We start from the raw sequence: 18776 nt of genomic DNA, 5'->3' as shown, positions 1-18776 counted from the left end.
ACTCAACCCTGCAGCTGTAGCATGAAATCAGCCACAGATGATGCGTCAACAAATGGATGTGGCTGTGTGCCAATAAAACTTTATTTATAGAAACAGGTGGTGGGCTGGCTTTGGCCAACAGGCTGCAGTTTGCTGACCTATGCCCTAGATTTTCACAACTCTGAGTATATTACAAATTAAAGCAAATCAGCTACACAGAATATATTTTTATGATTCTAAACTAACAACTGTATATAAGAACTCTAATACCTATAAAGATAGCCAACATTTTGATTTTGAAGAATTAGAAAAGGAAAGTATTTTCCTTTTAAGACTTTAAGCTTTTAGGACATTTTGCAAGTCTACCGCAGGGTGAATGCTTTTTATTTCTACCCTGGGCCTGACTGTGGGGAGCAGTGTTCAGAACGCTCTTTAGAAGTATAAAAATAAACACAAGACTTGGGGTGCCTGGCTGGCTCAGTTGGTAGAGCAAGTGACTCTTGATCTTGGGGTTCTGAGTTCTAGCCCCACAATGGGTGTAGAGATTACTTAAAAATAAAATTTTTTAGGGCACCCGGGTGGCTCGGTGGTTGAACATCTGCCTTTGGCTCAGGTCATGATCCTGGGGTCCTGGGATTGAGTCCTGCATCAGGCTCCCCACAGGGAGTCTTCTTCTCCCTCTGCCTATGTGTCTGCCTCTCTCTGTGTCTCTCATGAATAAATAAATAAAATCTTTAAAAATAAATAAATAATTTAAAAATAAATAAATAAATAAACACAAGACCTGATAAAGCCTCTCCGATAGTTCTGGCATTGGCATATGGTCTCCACATGGGCCTAATGGCTTTATCTTTGGGGCAATCTGCTGATGGTAGGAACATCCCTGCAGCCAGCTAGGCCTCTGCAAACACCTCCAAAGTTACCAGTGTGCCCAGGGACTTTATGTTCTCCTTAGCAGAATGTATCCTGTAATGGATTTTCTAATGGTTCCCAATCAATGGAGTGGAAACAGACACATGGGTGCAGTAGGTCCGAGCGGTTAAGAGCCGAGCTCTAGAATCAGACCAGCTCACCTGGCCGCCCTGAGCTGTGCAACTATAGGCAAATCACTCTGCCAGTCTGGTCCTCAGTTTCCTCATCTATAAATTGAGAATCATAACAGTAGCTCCAGAGTTTTTGTGATAAATCATTTATCCTCATATATAAAGCACTTGGCCCAGTGCCTGCCAATAGCTTCATTAATGCCAGCTTTTATAGTTATTTTACTTATTCACTTATTTTGAGAGAGAGTGTTTGTGTGTGTGAGTGGGGTGTGGCAGGGGTGGGAGAGAGAATCCAAGCAGGCTGCACACCCAGCACACCCTCGATGTGGGGCTCAATCTCACAACCCTACGATAATGACCTAAGCTGAAATCATGAGTTGGTCGCTCAACTGACTAAGTTATCTGGGAGCCCCAACCAGCTTTTATAGTTATTATGACACACATTTGGAGGAGAACAAAAGGTCCCAGGATAGCGTGACCTAACAGGCTAGCTCTAGAGCTAATGGCAACACAAGTACTACCCAGGGAGGCTGCTACCACCAGTAACCAGCTGAAATCAAGTCCCAATAGGGCATCTGCCACTATGCCACACCTGACCACAGCCTGGGACCCCTTCCTCAAAGGAGGCCAAGAGCAGCCCCTACTTCTCCCTGCCTTGGGTGCCCAGGGCTGTGCTGGTTGGGATGGAAGTTCCAACAGGGCGCAATGCATGCTCACTCACCAGGTTCATGATGAAGTACAGCTCGATGGAGAGGTAGACGATGAAGAAGACACAGGACCAGGGATTCCGGGAGTAGGAGGGCATCATCACATCTGGGAAACTGGATTTGCAGAGCATTACCGCAGGACCCCGCATCTGCTCTCTCCCTTTCTCCATCTTCCCAGAAGATATCTCTCTTTTCCACCTTCCCCTTGTCTCTATCTATGGGCTTCGAGCTCATCGGGCCACCCCCAATCCCTTGGCACCTGCCTGTGCTCAGGGGTGCAATATTCTTGGCTAAAAGGAGAAGACTCTGGGGCACTGGCAGAGGTCCCAAGCCCTAGCAGAGCCCACACTCACTTGGCTGTGGTCAGAAGGACAAACAGACTGACAATGCTGTTCTCTAGCGTGCTGAAGTACTGTAGGGAAAGAAAGCAGAAGAACGCATTGGCCTCAGGAACAAGCCGCCATGGACCACCTAGAGGCCCCCACCCTCCTCCCCTCTACCCCCACCAACTCTCCCTCCTCCCAAGGAATCCTGATGGAGGATGGAGGAATGAGCAAATGTGGAGTCTAGCTGCCTCTTCCTTCCTGAACTCTGTGCTTCTGGCAGAGGGGACTGGGACTATTTTCCTAGACAATCACAAGTCTGCACCACTGGCTTGGCTCCCCTCCACTGCTCCTTTCACCAAATCTGTTCTAGATCTGATACTGGGAACAGGCCTCTCAAGGACAGGAAAGAGGATTTCCTTGGCACTTAAGGAATGGAGCAGCTCAAGTATGGGTGACCGGAGCTTTCCAGAGCCATAAATTACGCTGAGAGACCTTCCTAATGTGGCCAGGGGTCAGGCCAGTCACCATGTCTGAGGGGAAAGGCCCACATAAAGAAGGAGATAGGGACGCCTGGATGGCTTAGTTAGTTAAGCATCTGACCCTTGATTTTGGCTCGGGTCATGATCTCTGGGTTGTGGGATCAAGCCCCATGTTGGCATGGAGAGCTTGCTTAAGATTCTCTCTCCCACTGCTGTGTACCGCCCCCCCCCCCCCCCCCCCCGCTCCATGCATGCATGTATTCTCTCTCTCTCTCAAAAAAAAAAAAAAAAAAAAAAAGGAACAACAACAACAACTAAAGAAACAGACAAATACAGAGATTACTTACAGGGTCTGAAGGATTAGGGGAGAACAAGTAGAAGCCTAGGAGGTAGCAGAAAACAAAATGGGTTACAGCAGGTCCCGAACCCAGATGTCAAAGGATTGCAAAGTAGATGTAAACGAGCACAGGAGGCAGAAGGAGAACATTAGAGAGTGGCGGGGACTGCGGCATTCTACAGAACACACATTCTGTCAACAGGAGCAAGTGAGGGCACCTGGGTGGCTCAGTGGCTGAGTGTCTGCCTTCGGCTCAGGGTGTGATCCTGGGGTCCTGGGATCAAGTCCCACATCGGGCTCCCTGCTTTCTCCCTCTCCCTGCTGCTTGTGCTCTCTCTTGCTATCTCTCTCTCTCCCCCAAATAAATAAATATTTAAAAAAAATTTTTTTTCAATATGCAAAGCAACAGCATTTATTTGTGGTTTAAGAAAATAGGAGGTGTAATTACAAAGATACACATGCCCATGGTAAGCCTAGGTCAGGCGGTACCTCTGAGGGGAAAGGGAATGGACCTCATGAAAAGATTCAGACGTGGCTTCCATTTGCTTCCTAATACTTCATCCCCTGAGTAGAAGGCCGTGGGTGTTTAACCAGTTGTAAAACCTTCCTGGACTTCTAAAACTGTCAAAGTGAATTTTCCTTCAACTGTGAACTTGGTTTTAGAGACTGCCAGGGCCCTGGGGCTCAGCAAACTCACCTAGGATGGCGAAAATGATCATGAAAAAGAGCAGCAGCAGGAGGATGTCCATGAAGGGCGGCAGAGATTGGAAGATCTGCCGCAGGTTGCTGGGGAGAAAGCAGGGCAGGAAGGGGTGAGGCAGGCAGGATGAGGTCCAAGGGAGTGCTGTCTGGGACTCCACAGATGAGATGGGGGCCTGGAACTCCTGGTTCACACAACGCTAAGTCCCAGTGCACCCTGATTTATGGCATCACGCTTGGCATTTTCCCGGAGGACTTGCACTCCAGGGGTGCTGGAGAGGCCCGGGGCAGGTGTGGCACCGGCAGCCCCTCCTCCTGCTTGTGGAGCTCAAACAGGCCAGAGCCCTGTAAGGAATGAAGGGAACAGCAGAAGGCCAAGTGCATGGCCTTGGGCACAAAGCTTCCCCAAGTGGGATGTGGGATGCATGAAGACATTTCGGGGCCACCTACTCTTCGGACACTTGTTTCCAACTTTGAGGATGGGCCTGAAGAATGAACCACTAGCCTGCTCTCATCAACAGTACCTCAGCCAAGAGGTTTTCCAGATGGATTCTTCAGAACTAAGCTTAACTCCAGGCCAGTGGGCAGGCTGAGTCCAGCCTCCTGCCTCAGTCGGGGTGGTAGCCTGCTGAGTCACTTGGACTTTGAGGAGCTGCCTGCTTTCAACTGCCACCGCTGCCATGTTTCATGAGCAAATAACGTGCTCAGAGAGAGAAGCCAGCCCCAGAAGGCTGCAGGTAATACGGGAAAGAGCCCCAGCCTGGTGCCAGGAAACCAGAATCTGAGTGGAATACTGCTTTCCGCTCCGTGTGGGCAGAGTGGCCGAGGGAAGGGAGCGTGCTTGTATTCTCCCAGCATGCACTACTTTGCATTATCACTACTAGACTCACTGAGTCCTGCCCCGCAGGCCCAGAGGTCCAGACCAGGCCAGGATAGCAACTGTCTCATCCCCCAGGCCTTACCGCCGGACGCCCCCGCAGTACCGACAGTCCACCAGGAAAATGCAGCGCAGCGCCCGGGTCACACGCACGTGGGACGTCTGCCGTACCAACACCACGATGGCCTCGATGAACTGCACCACCAGCACGGAGGTCTGGGGGTGGACAGGCACAGAGCACCATCAGCCCCTCCAACCCAGCGCCCCCATCCCGAATACCCTGTACAAAGGGCTGGCCAGGTCCTGCCCACTCTGGCCTTGAGAGGCCCTTCCCTTCTCTCCAGTTCTCTCTCAGGCCTCCCCCAACATCAAGCAGCCCCTGGAGACAAGCCCTCTGACTACAGGCACAGATGTGTAGCCCCAAGAGAACAAACCCACAGGCAGAGCTCCCAGCAGCTCATCCAGTAGTACCCCCTGAGCGAAGCTGCCACTCTGTCCGGCCACGTCTGCCCACCCTCTGCCTTTAGCTCTCCCCACGCTCCTGAGGTCCGCAGGGCATCCTTATCTGCCATTCCTTGGGCACATTCTCCTGGACAAGGGTGTGTGCTTTGTACACAGCAAAGTGTGCCCTGCCACATTCCTACTCACTGAACAGAGGGAGCTGTATGTTGGTTACTAGTTACTGATCAGCATGGGCTTAGAGGCCAGACAGGCCTGGGTCTGAATCCCAAGCCTCTGGGATTTAGATCCCATTCTCATCCAGCTGGCAGGGTGTAAACTGGGAACAGTAACACATCTCCCGCAAAGGCTGTTGTGCCGATGCTTGGCACACACTAGATGCTAAACCACAGTGGCTCCTGTCAGCATCATCATGACATCTGGACAAGGCTTTTAGATTTGGTGAGGACAGGGCTCCAGGGTCACACTGCTGAACACAGGGCTCAGCCCAAGGGGGATGTGGAATTAAACTGACAATACAGGCTTGAAGGTGACAATGGAAGAAAATGCCAAATGGAAATGGACACATCACCTTGACCATGGTCCGTTTATGCCGGATGAAGGTATGGAGGCCCAGCCACCGCAATTTCATGCAGAGTTCAAACACAACCACCATCAGGGCAAACAGCTCCAGGGTTGCATGGACCTGCAACCAAAGGGTATGGAGGAGATGTGGCATCACCAGCCTCACTGTCTCTCCGACTGGTGGTCACACCCAGCTACCTTTCCCCTGAGCCTGGAGATGGTGGGTGGTGCTGCTAATCAGATGTATTGCTTACCTGGAGCCAACATGTGGCCCATGGTCCCTAAGTGAGGCAATCAGATAGCACTCCTTCCTGGAATTACTAGTGAGCCAAATCAGAGGGTGGGGACGGGGGGTGCATTCATTCCAGCAGGGACCCTAAGCCAGACTGACGATCCACTGCTGCTCCTGAGGTCTTTATGACCCCCCAGGGCCTCTTTGTTTTAAATCCGCTCATAGTATCTGCCCTTCTAGAATGTTCACCATTGGGTGTGCCATGCAGACACTCACGTAAATGCCGAGCCGGAGCGCAGGGACGGCAGGGGCCTCGCACAGAGACAGCAGCAATAGGAGCAGAGCTGTGGACAGCTCCATCAGGTAGAAGAGGTGGTTGTGTGCGAAGAGGTAGGCCGCCAGTGCTTTGGCGTTCTTGGGGTGGGTGAAGAACTTGTCGTTATTCTCGCCTTCCTGAGGAAATGAGAGCAGTGTGGGCAAACAGGCCTCGGGATGACTCACCTCGAGGTGCTGAGAGGGCAGAGGGGAAGGGGAGGCCCTGGTGGATGAGCAAGGAGTCGGGGCCAGAGATGGAAGAGGATGGAAGGTCCAAAGTATTATCTTCACCAAACTGCACCCCTGACAAGTCTACTGATGGGGCTCAAGAGACTTGCTTCTTCCTTAAAAACAACCTGGAAGAATCAAAGAATAGTCCAGAGAACAAACAGAGGTGACACATGTGAGCCCCTTAGCAGCAAAACTCCTGCTCTCAGAACTGTGGTCTGGGGAGGAGCCAACACGGCTGAGTCCTGGCTTCCCCACTCCTCCCTGGAGAATGCTGAGAAAGTTCCTTCGCCTTAGTCAACTACCAATGGACTAACATGTCCACTTACTCAGCTCCCACAAGACATTTAGGACAGTGTCTGGTGTATGGTGGACTCCCTGCAGATGTCACCTGTTATGATTATAAATGATACTAACATTGAGAAGAAAAGGAGCCTGAGAATACCTTTACTCTATATACGTTTATATATTTCCCTTCTTACTTTGACTATTTCACCTCATTTCCTAACCCCTGCAAAATGACAGGCCTTGCCCTGATTCCTGCGCTCCAACATAATGGGACAGAGGCTGGCCCTAACCAAGTGCCTACCAGGCTAGGCACCATGCTCAGCCTCTTACCTGAATCCTAGACACTCTTTTACTCCTGATCACAGTCCTCTCAGATGGGTGCTTTTATTATCCCATTTGACAGATAAGAAAATCAAGGCATAGAAGCTTCAGTAGCACCTGAGCTTACAGAGCCAGGCAATCTAGGTCCACACCCTGGTTTTGCAATTAGCCTCTGCTGATGCAGAGAATAAGTAAGTGACAGAGTCCTGGGAATGGTCCACTTGTGACTAGGAGCAGATGACACTGTAAGGCCATATTCCCTATTAGGGTCAGCCTTCTTGTGCTGGTGGTTGCAGGGAGGAGTCTTTACTGCTTCCCTGGAATTGGTGGGCACAGGGATGAGGGTCACCCCACCTTATCTGCTCCATCACATCTGCACCCCACCCAGCAGCCAATTCACAGTGGAAATTTACTTGGTAATGCTCTACATACATTGCCTTGCTTTAGCGCTTCTCAATGCTGTCCCCTCCACCTCCTCCCACCCAACCTGGCCTGGAGATAGGGGTGGTGGGGTGGTGCTGGCAACTAGTGTGCAAATTCCAGGGATGTCACTAGCCATCCTAAAATACACAGGAGAGGCCCCCACAACAAAGAGTTAGTTATCTGGCCCCAAACATCAGCAGTGTGAGTTGAGAGATCCAGCTTCACTCACTTCGAAGCAGCATGAACACTCAGCATAGACTCTTCCCACTAGCTTCATTTCCTGGAGGGGAGAGTGGCAGAGCCAGAATGGACACACAGGTCTCCTGACCTAGAGCCCTCTGGAAGCATTCCACCTGTCCTGGAATGAGGTCTGACTTTCAACTATTCCAACTATTCAGCTCTTCTGGAACAAAGGCCACCCTCCCCATGCTCAAACCCTATTTCGGGGAGGTGAGTTGAACACACACCACAGTGATTCCTGCCCAAGCCACAGGCCAGCAGGAAGAAGAACTACGGCCCAGAAGGACACACTGTGATGTGGCAAGCACTTGAGCCTGGTGGGCTCTCATGCCACCCTGAGGAGGCTCCAGCTCACCAAGCCTGTCTCAGAGAGCAGGAGAGGCAAGGGGTGCTTGTGAAGTCTCGCCCTGGTACACATAGTAGGTGTTTAATGGATGCCACCCTGAGGTGGCTCCAGCTCACCAAGCCTGTCTCAGAGAGCAGGAAAGGCAAGGCGTGCTTGTCAAGTCTCACCCTGGTACACATAGTAGGTGTTTAATGGATGCTTGGTAGGATGAACCACTCCTGCAAGAGATCATGTGCCCAGGCCCTGGCTCAGCCTGGGGACTGCCCAATAGCTGTGAGGTGGAGAGCTCTGACCTCAGCTGTGGTTTGCAGGGTAGCTTTGGGTGAGTCACTTTCCTGAAGCCAGACACATCACTACCCTCATTAACAAAAAATAAAGACTCAACAGGGGCAAGCCAGACAAAGGGAAGAAACACCCCAGGAATCAAACAGTGGGCAAGCTGGGCAAGTGTCAATCACAGTCCTGTGATCTGTGCAGGACTGTGGTTTTTACCACCTCCATGGCTGGGGGGAACACCTGGAGTGGCCTGAGAAACTTCAGGTTTAGATTATTAAGAAAAGCAGTTCTAGGGTGCCTGGGTGGCTCAGTCAGTTAAGCGTCCGCATTTAGCTCAGGACATGATCCCAGAGTCCTGGGATGAAGCCCTGGGAGTATCGGGCTCCCTGCTCAGGGGGAGGTTCTCTTCTCCCTCCCTGCTCCCCCTGCTCCTTCTCTCTCTTTCTCTCTCAAATAAATAAAATCTTTCTTAAAATAAAATTTAAAAACTTAAAAATGCAATTCTCAGGTAATGTCTTCCAATAAATAGCCAGGAATGAAGGTCTGGCTAGAGGAAACCACTGACGAGGGGGGGGGGCGGTGCAGTTCAGGTTTGACCTCTGGGATGTGGAATTACCAGGAGAGACAGGTCTCCACCACCAAGGCTAGAGTGAAATATTACTCATGTCCCTGGATTCTCTTCCAAACCCCAAGGAGAACACTGGCCTTGTTTCCTCACTGCTGATCATGAACTAGATTACAAGAAATAAGAAGACAGGCCAGTTGTACGTGACTTCCAGCTTCGTTCTCTCTCTGCTCCCTGGGGTGGAAGTCCACCCAGGAAGCCAGGTCTGTCTCAGAGGCATTGGGACTGCAGAGCAGAGCAGAGTACATGGCTCCCAAGGGTGTGTGAATCAATAGGTAAAATTTGGGAAGAGAGGAAACCACAGATACCAGGTATCCTCAAAGCAGCAAGGAGTCAGTTACCTGAGTACACCAGCCACCTGGTTCGGGGGCCATGCTGCAGCTCAGCCACAGAGCATGAAAAAGAAGACCATGTGTGACACCACCTACACCTACCCCCCAGAAACAGCCATGATTATTGTTCACAGGCATCTGAGTTCTGCTTTTCTTTTTTTATTATTTCTTTTAATGATGCATTGTGGGACACTTGGGTGGATCAGCAGTTAAGCGCCTGCCTGTGGCTCAGGTCATGATCCTGTGGTCCCAGGATCGGGTCCCACATTGGGCTCCCTGCATGGAGCCTGCTTCTCTCTCTGCCTATGTCTCTGCCTCTCTCTGTGTGTCTCTCATGAATAAATAAATAATATCTTTAAAATAAATAAATCAATCAATCAATCAATCAATCAATCAATCATTGTTGGTAAAATAATTCAAATAACACACAGGATTATATGGCAGTAAAAATTCCATCAGCCAAAGATAATCACCTTTCACACTTAGGTGAACTACTTTCCAGATGTGAGTGGGGATCTGTGCATGCACACATAGGTATATGTTACTATATGTGTGTATGAACCTACTTATGTGTGTATGGGTATATATATATATATATATAAATGCTATATGAAAATTATCCTACTACATTTGCAGTTCTGTAGCTCTTTTTCCACAACCACACAGCTCATTTTCAAATGGATACATGTAGTCAGGTTTGGAAACGAAGCTACAAAGTACAGAAGAAAGAGCATCCTTTGGAAGTGAGCTGGACATGGTTGTTTTGCGTTTTTTTTTTTTTTTTTTTTTTTAAGATTTTATTTATTCATGAGAGACACAGAAAGGCAGAGGGAGAAGCAGGCTCCCTGTGGGGAGCCTGATGCGGGACTCGATCCCAGGACCCTGGGGTCACGACCTGAGCCAAAGGCAGATGCTCAACCATTGAGCCACCGAGGTGCCCCGAGCCAGACCTGGTTAAATCCACACTCTGTAACTTACTAGCTGGTTGGCCTTGGACTCCTTTAGCCCCTCTGAGTGTCAGCAGCTAGTCTATAAATGGGAGACGATCAAACCACCTTGGTGGGGGTTGCTCACTCTCTTAAGGAGAGAAAGAATTACCAAATTTCTGAAGTCTCCTAGGCCATCCTAACTCTGATTTTTGACCCACCCCATACTCTTCTGCAGCATCTTAGTCAACCTTGAAGAAGATGACGGTGCACAGGGAGACCCTGGGGGACCCTGCCAGATCATCAACAGACATGCCTGAGCTCACCAAAATGTCCCCAAAACATTTCTATTGCCTTAACCTGGATCAGAATGCATCTGCTGAGGGGTACAACTCATGTGAGGCTGCATAAAACATGAGCAGCAGAAAGACAAGTGAATGACTACCAAATAAATATCCAAATGTAATGAAGTCTTTCAAAAGAAATAACAAAACATTGTGTGGAATCAGAAAAGACCCCAAATAGCCAGGGGAATATTAAAAAAGAAAACCAGAACTGGGGGCATCACAATGCCAGATTTCAGGTTGTACTACAAAGCTGTGATCATCAAGACAGTGTGGTACTGGCACAAAAACAGACACATAGATCAATGGAACAGAATAGAGAACCCAGAAAGGGCCCCTCAACTCTATGGTCAACTAATATTCAACAAAGCAGGAAAGACTCTCCACTGGTAAAAAGACAGTCTCTTCAATAAATGGAGCTGGGAAAATTGGACATCCACATGCAGAAGAATGAAACTAGACCATTCTCTTACACCATACACAAAGATAAACTCAAAATGGATGAAAGATCTAAATGTGAGACAAGAATCCATCCAAATCCTAGAGGAGAACTCAGGCAACACCCTTTTTGAACTTGGCCACAGCAACGTCTTGCAAGATACATCTATGAAGGCAAGGGAAACAAAAGCAAAAATGAATTATTGGGACCTAATCAAGATAAAAAGCTTCTGCACAGCAAAAGAAACAGTCAACAAAACTAAAAGACAACCTACAGAATGGGAGAAGAGATTTGCAAATGACCTCTCAGATAAAGGGCTAGTATCCAAGATCTATAAAGAACTTATGAAACTCAACAGCAAAGAAACAAACAATCCAATCATGAAATGGGCAAAAAACATGAAGAGAAATCTCACAGAGGAAGACATAGACATGGCCAACACGCATATGAGAAAATGCTCTGCATCACTTGCCATCAGGGAAATACAAATCAAAACCACAATGAAATACCACCTCACACCAGGGAGAATGGGGAAAATTAACAAGGCAGGAAACCACAAATGCTGGAGAGGATGCGGAGAAAAGGGAACCCTCTTACACTGTTGGTGGGAATGTGAACTGGTGCAGCCACTCTGGAAAACTGTGGGGAGGTTCCTCAAAGAGTTAAAAATAGACCTGCCCTACGACCCAGCAATTGCACTGCTGGGGATTTACCCCAAAGATACAGATGTAGTGAAACGCCGGGACACCTGCACCTCGATGTTTATAGCAGCAATGTCCACAATAGCCAAACTGTGGAAGGAGCCTCGGTGTCCATCGAAAGATGAATGGATAAAGAAGATGTGGTTTATGTATACAATGGAATATTACTCAGCCATTAGAAATGACAAATACCCACCATTTGCTTCAGTGTAGATGGAGCTGGAGGGTATTATACTGAGTGAAATAAGTCAATCGGAGAAGGACAAACATTATATGGTCTCATTCATTTGGGGAATATAAAAAATAGTGAAAGGGAATAAAGGGGAAAGGAGAGGAAAATGAGTGGGAAATATCAGAGAGGGTGACAGGTCATGAGAGATTCCTAACTCTGGGAAACGAACAAGGGGCAGTGGAAGGGGAGGTGGGCAGGGGGTTGGGCTGACTGGGTGATGGGCACTGAGGAGGGCACTTGACGGGATGAGCCCTGGATGATATACTGTATGTTGGCAAATTGAACTCCAATAAAAAAAAAAAGAAAAAGAAAAAAGAAAACACATACGTGCAGTATGAGAGCTGCTTCAAAGAGAAAAGATTACGGAAAATTATTATTCGAGTGAATTTAAGAAAGATTCCATGTCCATGCCTAAACCTCATGTGCACAAGAGATGGAAATCTTATAGTGGCAATTAAAGTGGCAATGCCACAGACAGTGAGACGGGCAGCTAAGAGGCAATATCCCCTTTGGAGAGCACTTGAGAACTGTACATCAAGGGCCCTAAAAATGTTGATTCCATCCATCTGGTAATTCCACTTTCTAGAGGCTTTTCTAATAAAATAATCTTGGATATTAAAGTGACAGAGAGAAATAACTCTCTGCATAGACTGTCGTTGGATTATAATCTATAATGGGGAAACACATAACATACAATAAGGGAAGCAGTAAAAGGGGAAATATCCAGCCTTATCAGGATAGGTTTAAATAAATTAGGATACATTTACCAGATATAAAATCATTAAAATTTGTTTATAGGGTCATGATAACATAAAAAGAGCTTCTGTTACACACTATGAGAAAAAAGACCATACAACCGTAGATACCACGTGACTTTAAAACTACTTTACAAAACACATAAAACCTATGTATTGTTCTTTAAGAATGTTGGCAGTGACTTAAGGGAATGTTTTTTTTTCCACAGCCCCTAAACTTACTGCAATGAGTATGTATTACTTCTATAAAGAAAGTATTTTGGGGGGCACCTGGATAGCTCAGTGGTTGAGCATCTACCTTCAGCTCAGGTCATCATCCCAGGGTCCTCAAATCGAGCCCTGCACTGGGCTCCCCACAAGGAGCCTGCTTCTCCCTCTGCTTATGTCTTTGCCTCTCTGTATGTGTCTCTCATGAATAAATACATAAAATATTTTAAAAAAAGAAGGAAAAATTTTTTTAATTGAAAGAAAGAGAGAGAGGAAAAGAAAAAACAAGAACCAAGTAAGAAACAACAAACATGAAAGCAGCACAGCAAATTAACGGGAAAGGAATAAAGGTGTCTAAGTTCCCATACCAGGCTGACAAAGCCCTACTACAGCATTATGTATTTAAAGAACTCCTCCCTTGAGAACTGACTGCCAGTGTGCCCTTGAGAAGGTGGACAAGGCCAGAGAAGGTCAAGTGGATAGACTCAGGGAGACTCAGGGTCAGGCAGGACCCCATCCTGGGTGGGGGTCACAAAAAAGCTCATACACATCGCCCTCCCTGTCTGGGCATGATCAGGTTGGTTATCCCCATCTTACAGACGCAAAGCTCACTCACACACACAGAGCAGAGATGGGAACCAAAGCCTGAACTGAATTTCTGGGGATGTAGGTTACCCTGGGAACACTACTTGGCCAACAGGCACCCAAAACAGATCCTGATCAGAGATGCTCACCTGGAGGTAGATTGCTGCCTCTTGATAATTGATCTCCCAGTTGTGTCCCGTGGGGCTTGATGGGGGACTCTCACCCCCCAAGCCGAGGCTGGAGGTCTGGGAGTCCTGGACAGCATAGCTGCCTCCATCTGCATAGGAAGAGGAGAGTGATTCATTTACAGTGTAGGCTCAAGAGGATAAAAACACCATTCACCAGAAGAAAGGGCTCGTATGCTCACCTGTATGTCCCATTATCTACAAGTCAATGCTCCATCCCATGTAATAATAGCAGGAATTAGCATGGCTAATTAAAAATGCTTTTCATTTTCTTGTTAAATGAAAAAACCTAGTTCAAAGAGCATATATAATATGCTATCTTTTGTGTAAAAAAGAAAAAGGGAGGAAAGAAGAAAACATACATATATCTATGAAACAAGAAGGATAAATTTCCTTACAAGGGGTGGGGGGCCAGCATTAAAGTGTTACTCAAAGTGATCTTTCTGTATACTTCTTAAAAATTAATTTATTTGAGACATCTGGGTGGCTCAGCAATTGAGTATCTGCCTTCAGCCCAGAGCATGATCCCAGAGTCCAGAGTTCGAGTCCCACATCGGGCTCCCCACAGGGAACCTGCTTCTCCCTCTGCCTGTGTCTCTGCCTCTCTCTCTGTGTTTCTCATGAATAAATAGATAAAATCATTTTAAAAAATTATTTATTTTAGAGAAAAAGAGAGCAAGAGGAGGGGCAGAGAGAGAAAGAGAATCTCCAGCAGACAGACTTCCCACTGAGTGTAGAGCCCATGCAGGGCTCAATCCCAGGACCCTGAGATCATGACCTGAGCCTCAATCAAGAGCCGGACACTTAACCAACTGAGCCACCCAGGCTCCCCTCTTTTGTACACTTTTGACTTTTGGAAGTATGTTAAATCCTACTTGGTTAAAACATAAAAATAATTGGATTTGTTCCCTGGTGTAGGCTCATCTGTTGTTTTTCCCTGCTGACACCCATGCCTCTTTACTTCCAGTAATACTGACCCCATCTGCCTTTGAAGAGCATCCTCTCCTTATTCTCACCACCCCACCTTCTTTGTCTCTGGCTGACTCTACCCGTCTCCAGGGCAGGTGCAATAAAAGCACCTCATTCCCCTGGACAGGGATTGGTCCAGGCAGGGGTACTATCCCAAGCCCAGCCAATGATGGCTGAACTCGGACCTTTTCCTAGACCACTCAGGAAGGTGGGGCTCTTTCCCTGTTGCTGGCGGGTGGCTGCCTCTGGCACCACCACGTGAGGGAAGCCTCCCTGAGAAGGAAGCCAAGAGAGAACAAAAGAATCACAGAGATAACATTAGTTCCAGCCCTAAGATTGAACTGTGCCTCATATCTACCGCCAAAATCTGAGCCTATAAAGATCCTTTTATACTTAGGCTTGTTTAAACTGGGTTTGTCACAACACTCAAGCATGTCTACTGATACATGGTAAACAAAGGCACCAAGAAATGACTTTCAACTTGTTAATTTATTGGGAAGATTTATCATCATCTAGGATGAGAATCTCATTGCCCACAATTCACACTCAAACTGATCCACCTACAGGAAGATGAATGAAACATGTTTGAATAAGGAGACATGCAGAGGTGGCAGGAAGCAAAAATGTAAGGCTCACCACCAAATAGTAAAGGGGAGAAAATAGGCAGAGTTCCTATGTCTGCAGGGTCATAACTGGTCCTTCTAAGCTTGAACTGCCAGCCAGGGGCAGCAGGATCCTGCAAAACTCTTCTTCACCTACTTTTAAGAATAATTTTATTTAGATAAATTTGACACACAGTAAAATGCACAATTTGATATGTTCTGATATATGCACACACTTGTGAAACCATCACTACAATGAAGATCATACATCCATGCCCGCTCATCCACACCCAGGCAACCCTGATCTAGGCCCTGTCGCTATTAGATGAATCTGCATCTCAGAAGTTTATACAGATGGAATCACGGAGCATGTGTTCTTTTTTTGTTTGGCTTCTCTCCCTCAGCGTGAGTACTTTGAAAATCATCCATGTTGTAATGGTGATTCAATAGCTCATTTTGGATTTTTTTTGGCTGAGTAGCATACCATTGTATAGATGTGCCACAGTTCATCCCCTCACCTGTTGATGGACACTGAGACTGCTTCCAGTTTGGGGCTGTTTCAAATAAAGCTGCTAGGAACATGCATGTACAGAGCTTTGTATGGACACATGCTTTCATTTCTTTGGGGTAAATACCTAGGGGTGAAATCACTAGATCATACGTTTAACTTTTTAAGAAACTGTCAGACTGTTTTCCAAAGACTGTACCCATTTTATATTACCACTTGCAGTGCAGGAGAGTCCTCATTCCTCCATACATTCAACCACACCTGTCACACTCAGCCTTCTTAATCCTGACCATTCTAAATACTGTGGGATAGTATTGCATTGTTTTAATCTCAATGCTTTTATTTATTTATTTTAAAGCTGTTATCTATTTATTAATGAAAGACACAGAGAGAGAGGCAGAGACATAGGCAGAGGGAGAAGCAAGCTCCCTGCAGGGAGCCTGATGTGGGACTCGATCCCAGGACCCCGAGGTCATACCCTGAACTGAAGGAAGATGCTCAACCACTGAACTACCCAGGCATCCCAATCTCAATGCTTTTAATTTGCATTAGGACTAATAATATTGATCATCTTTCCATATGCCTATATGTCACCTGTATGTTTTAGTTGAAGCATCTTCAAATCTTTCATTTGTTTTCTTTTTTGGGTTATTTTCTTATTTTTGAATTTTGAGAGTTATTTTATATATACATACATGCATTCTCTAAATATACACAAGTCTTTACCTATTGTTAACATATTTACTCCAACTTTTAATTATTTCTTTAGATTAGTGATTAGAGTGGTTTTTTCTATTCTTTTACTTTTAATCTCTTAGTTCTTTATATTTAAACTGTGTTTCTTAGAGGCAGCATATAGTTTGATCTTGCTTCCTCACCCCAATCTGAAAATCTCTGCCTTTTAATTGGAGTATTTAGATTACTCACATTTAATGTAATTATTGATATGGTTAGGTTTAAATATACCATCTTGCTATTTTTTTTATAGTTGTCCCATCTGTTCTTTGTTCTCTTTTTCTGCCTTCTTTTGGATCACTGAATATTTATTATGATTCTATTTTATCTCCTTTGTTGGCTTAGCTGCAATGCTTTCTTTTGTTACTTAGAGGTTGCTTTAGGGTTTACAGGATACATTTTATACATTTTTAATTTACCACAGTCCACTTTCAAGTGGCATCATGCCACTTCATGCATAGGATAAGAATCTTAAAACAGTATACTTCACTCTCTCCCCTCTCAACCTTCAGGCTTCTGGAAATACAGGGACTTCCAGTTCACAAACCTACTCTGGCTGGAGCTTCATCTCCTTTGCTAGGATGTGTAACTAGGAGAATGTGTGCTAGGAGAGTCTTTCTGGAAGGGACTGCACCAATGAAGCCCATATGAAAGGAGTTAACACTACTCACAGGCTCTGTGTTTGTACTCCATGCTGATGTAATCCTTATAATCCCAAGAGGTATGTACTATCATAAATGCTACCGCAGGAGGAGGTTAAGCAATTCAACCAAGGTTACCCAGCTCTACAGGGCAAAGCTAAGATTTGACCCCAGGCAGCCTGGCTCCAGAGCAGATGCATTTAACCACTATACTATACTACCACCTTCTAAGAAAGAGGAATCTGGGGAGAAGCACAGCTGACTATAGTCTTTTTTTTTTTTTTAAAAAAAGATTTTATTTATTTAGTTGAGAATGAAAGAGAAAGAACGAGCAGGGAGAGTGGCAGAGGCAGAGAGAGAAGCAGACTCCCCACTGAATAGGGAGCCTGATGCAGGGTTCGATCCCAGGACCCCAGGACCATGACCTGAGCTAAAGGCAGACACCCAACCAACTGAGCCACCAAGGCACCCCTGACAATGGTTTTAAACTAGTGGTAATAAACATTTATTGAGGCTTACTACATGCCAAAACCTATGCTGTGGCAGATTTTATTTCCCAAATATAGTCACAGCATGATCTTTTATTCTATGTGCTCTTCTAGAACCCTTCTGCTTCCCCACAAACAGGCAAAGCCCATGTCTCCCTCTTGAAACCAGTGAGCCTTTGTGCCTATCTTGACCAATGTAGGATGGAGGACATAATGCTAATGACTTCTGAGGCTAGATCATAAGGACACCATCACCTTTTTCTAGTGGGATCCTTGCTCATGGAACAGCCACCATGTTGTGTGGTGGAGAGGCCTGTGGAGAAGAAGGAAAGCCCCCTGTCCACAGCCCAGCTGAGCACCCTGCCAACAGCCTGCAACCTGCCAGTCAGGTAAATGAACCATCTCAAAATCAGACCTTGTAGCCCTAGCCAAGTGTCCAAACTGACATTGCGTGGCAGAGAGATAAGCCCCTCCATTGGGCACCACCAAACTGCAGATTCTTGCACAAAATATCTCAAGGCAATATCTGCTATTTTCAAGCACTATGTTTTATGGTACTCTGCTATATAGCAATAGATAATTGACACATATATAAGTGCTTTATACCAACTGACCATGTAATGCTCATGACAATCCTATGAAGAAGGTACTATTAACCCACTTCAGACTTGAGGAATCTAAGTCACAGAAAGGCCAGGTACCTTCCTGAGCCCAAGCAGTGAGCAGCAAGCAGGGCTGAGATGCGGAACTGGGTGATTAGTTCCCCATCAGCAGGCTACGTGCTGCTCAAGAAATGGAAGCCTGGAAAGGGTGTCAGGGTAGTGCCAAAAGGATGAAACATACAGCAGCAGTTCCATCACTTCACAAAGTTACAAGCAGGAGGTGGCACATCTGGCTGCAGCTCACCCTTGACCATCCTGGTCCTTCTCTACCCAAGGCAGAGATTCCCCGACTCCACCCCCAGTGTCCATTTCTGGAAGAACTAAGCCCTAGGCAGGGACAGGAGAAGGTCAAACCACCTTCCCGGATGCATTCATGTAGACCAGGGAAGCAGGAGCCAAAAAGCACCTCCCAAGTAGGAGAAGCCGCAGGCAGACAGCTGGACGGTGCCGTGACTTCGTGTGCCTGTGCCCGTCCTCTGCAACCTTCACTTGCCACGGCAGGAGCCCATGCCCACACCACAGCAGTCCTAGGTGAAAGAAATAGCAGGACCAGTGTGGGGTGGGCAGCCGTGAGCTGGCACAGATGGCAGTGGACATTAGTGCGGCTTTCCCAGCCGGCACTAGACACTGGCATCTGTGTGAGCCCCTGTCTGAGATCCTCTGTGTGAACCTTCTCAGCCCTTCCTCTCTCTTGGGGCTCT

General features: G+C 46.8%; 1 protein-coding gene across 4 annotated transcripts in view; it reads right to left on the bottom strand.

Moving 5' to 3' along the window:
* TPCN1 (two pore segment channel 1) overlaps window positions 1-18776 on the bottom strand; it is a 63375-nt gene that overhangs the window by 18393 nt on the left and 26206 nt on the right. For all 4 annotated transcript variants that reach the window (XM_026018904.2, XM_072722883.1, XM_072722884.1 and 1 more), the window contains 8 exons: window positions 13435-13562; window positions 5979-6155; window positions 5478-5591; window positions 4533-4663; window positions 3569-3657; window positions 2882-2916; window positions 2083-2141; window positions 1744-1843 (listed from right to left, as the gene is read on the bottom strand). In XM_026018904.2, coding sequence (XP_025874689.1) covers window positions 1744-1843; window positions 2083-2141; window positions 2882-2916; window positions 3569-3657; window positions 4533-4663; window positions 5478-5591; window positions 5979-6155; window positions 13435-13562 — 833 coding nt within the window. The remainder of the gene's footprint in view (window positions 1-1743; window positions 1844-2082; window positions 2142-2881; window positions 2917-3568; window positions 3658-4532; window positions 4664-5477; window positions 5592-5978; window positions 6156-13434; window positions 13563-18776) is intronic.

The sequence above is a fragment of the Vulpes vulpes genome, chromosome 10, assembly GCF_048418805.1.
Source record: "Vulpes vulpes isolate BD-2025 chromosome 10, VulVul3, whole genome shotgun sequence".
Lineage (NCBI taxonomy): Eukaryota > Metazoa > Chordata > Mammalia > Carnivora > Canidae > Vulpes > Vulpes vulpes.
The sequence above is the reverse complement of the archived record's forward strand: the minus strand, read 5'-3'. Positions and strand labels throughout refer to the sequence as shown.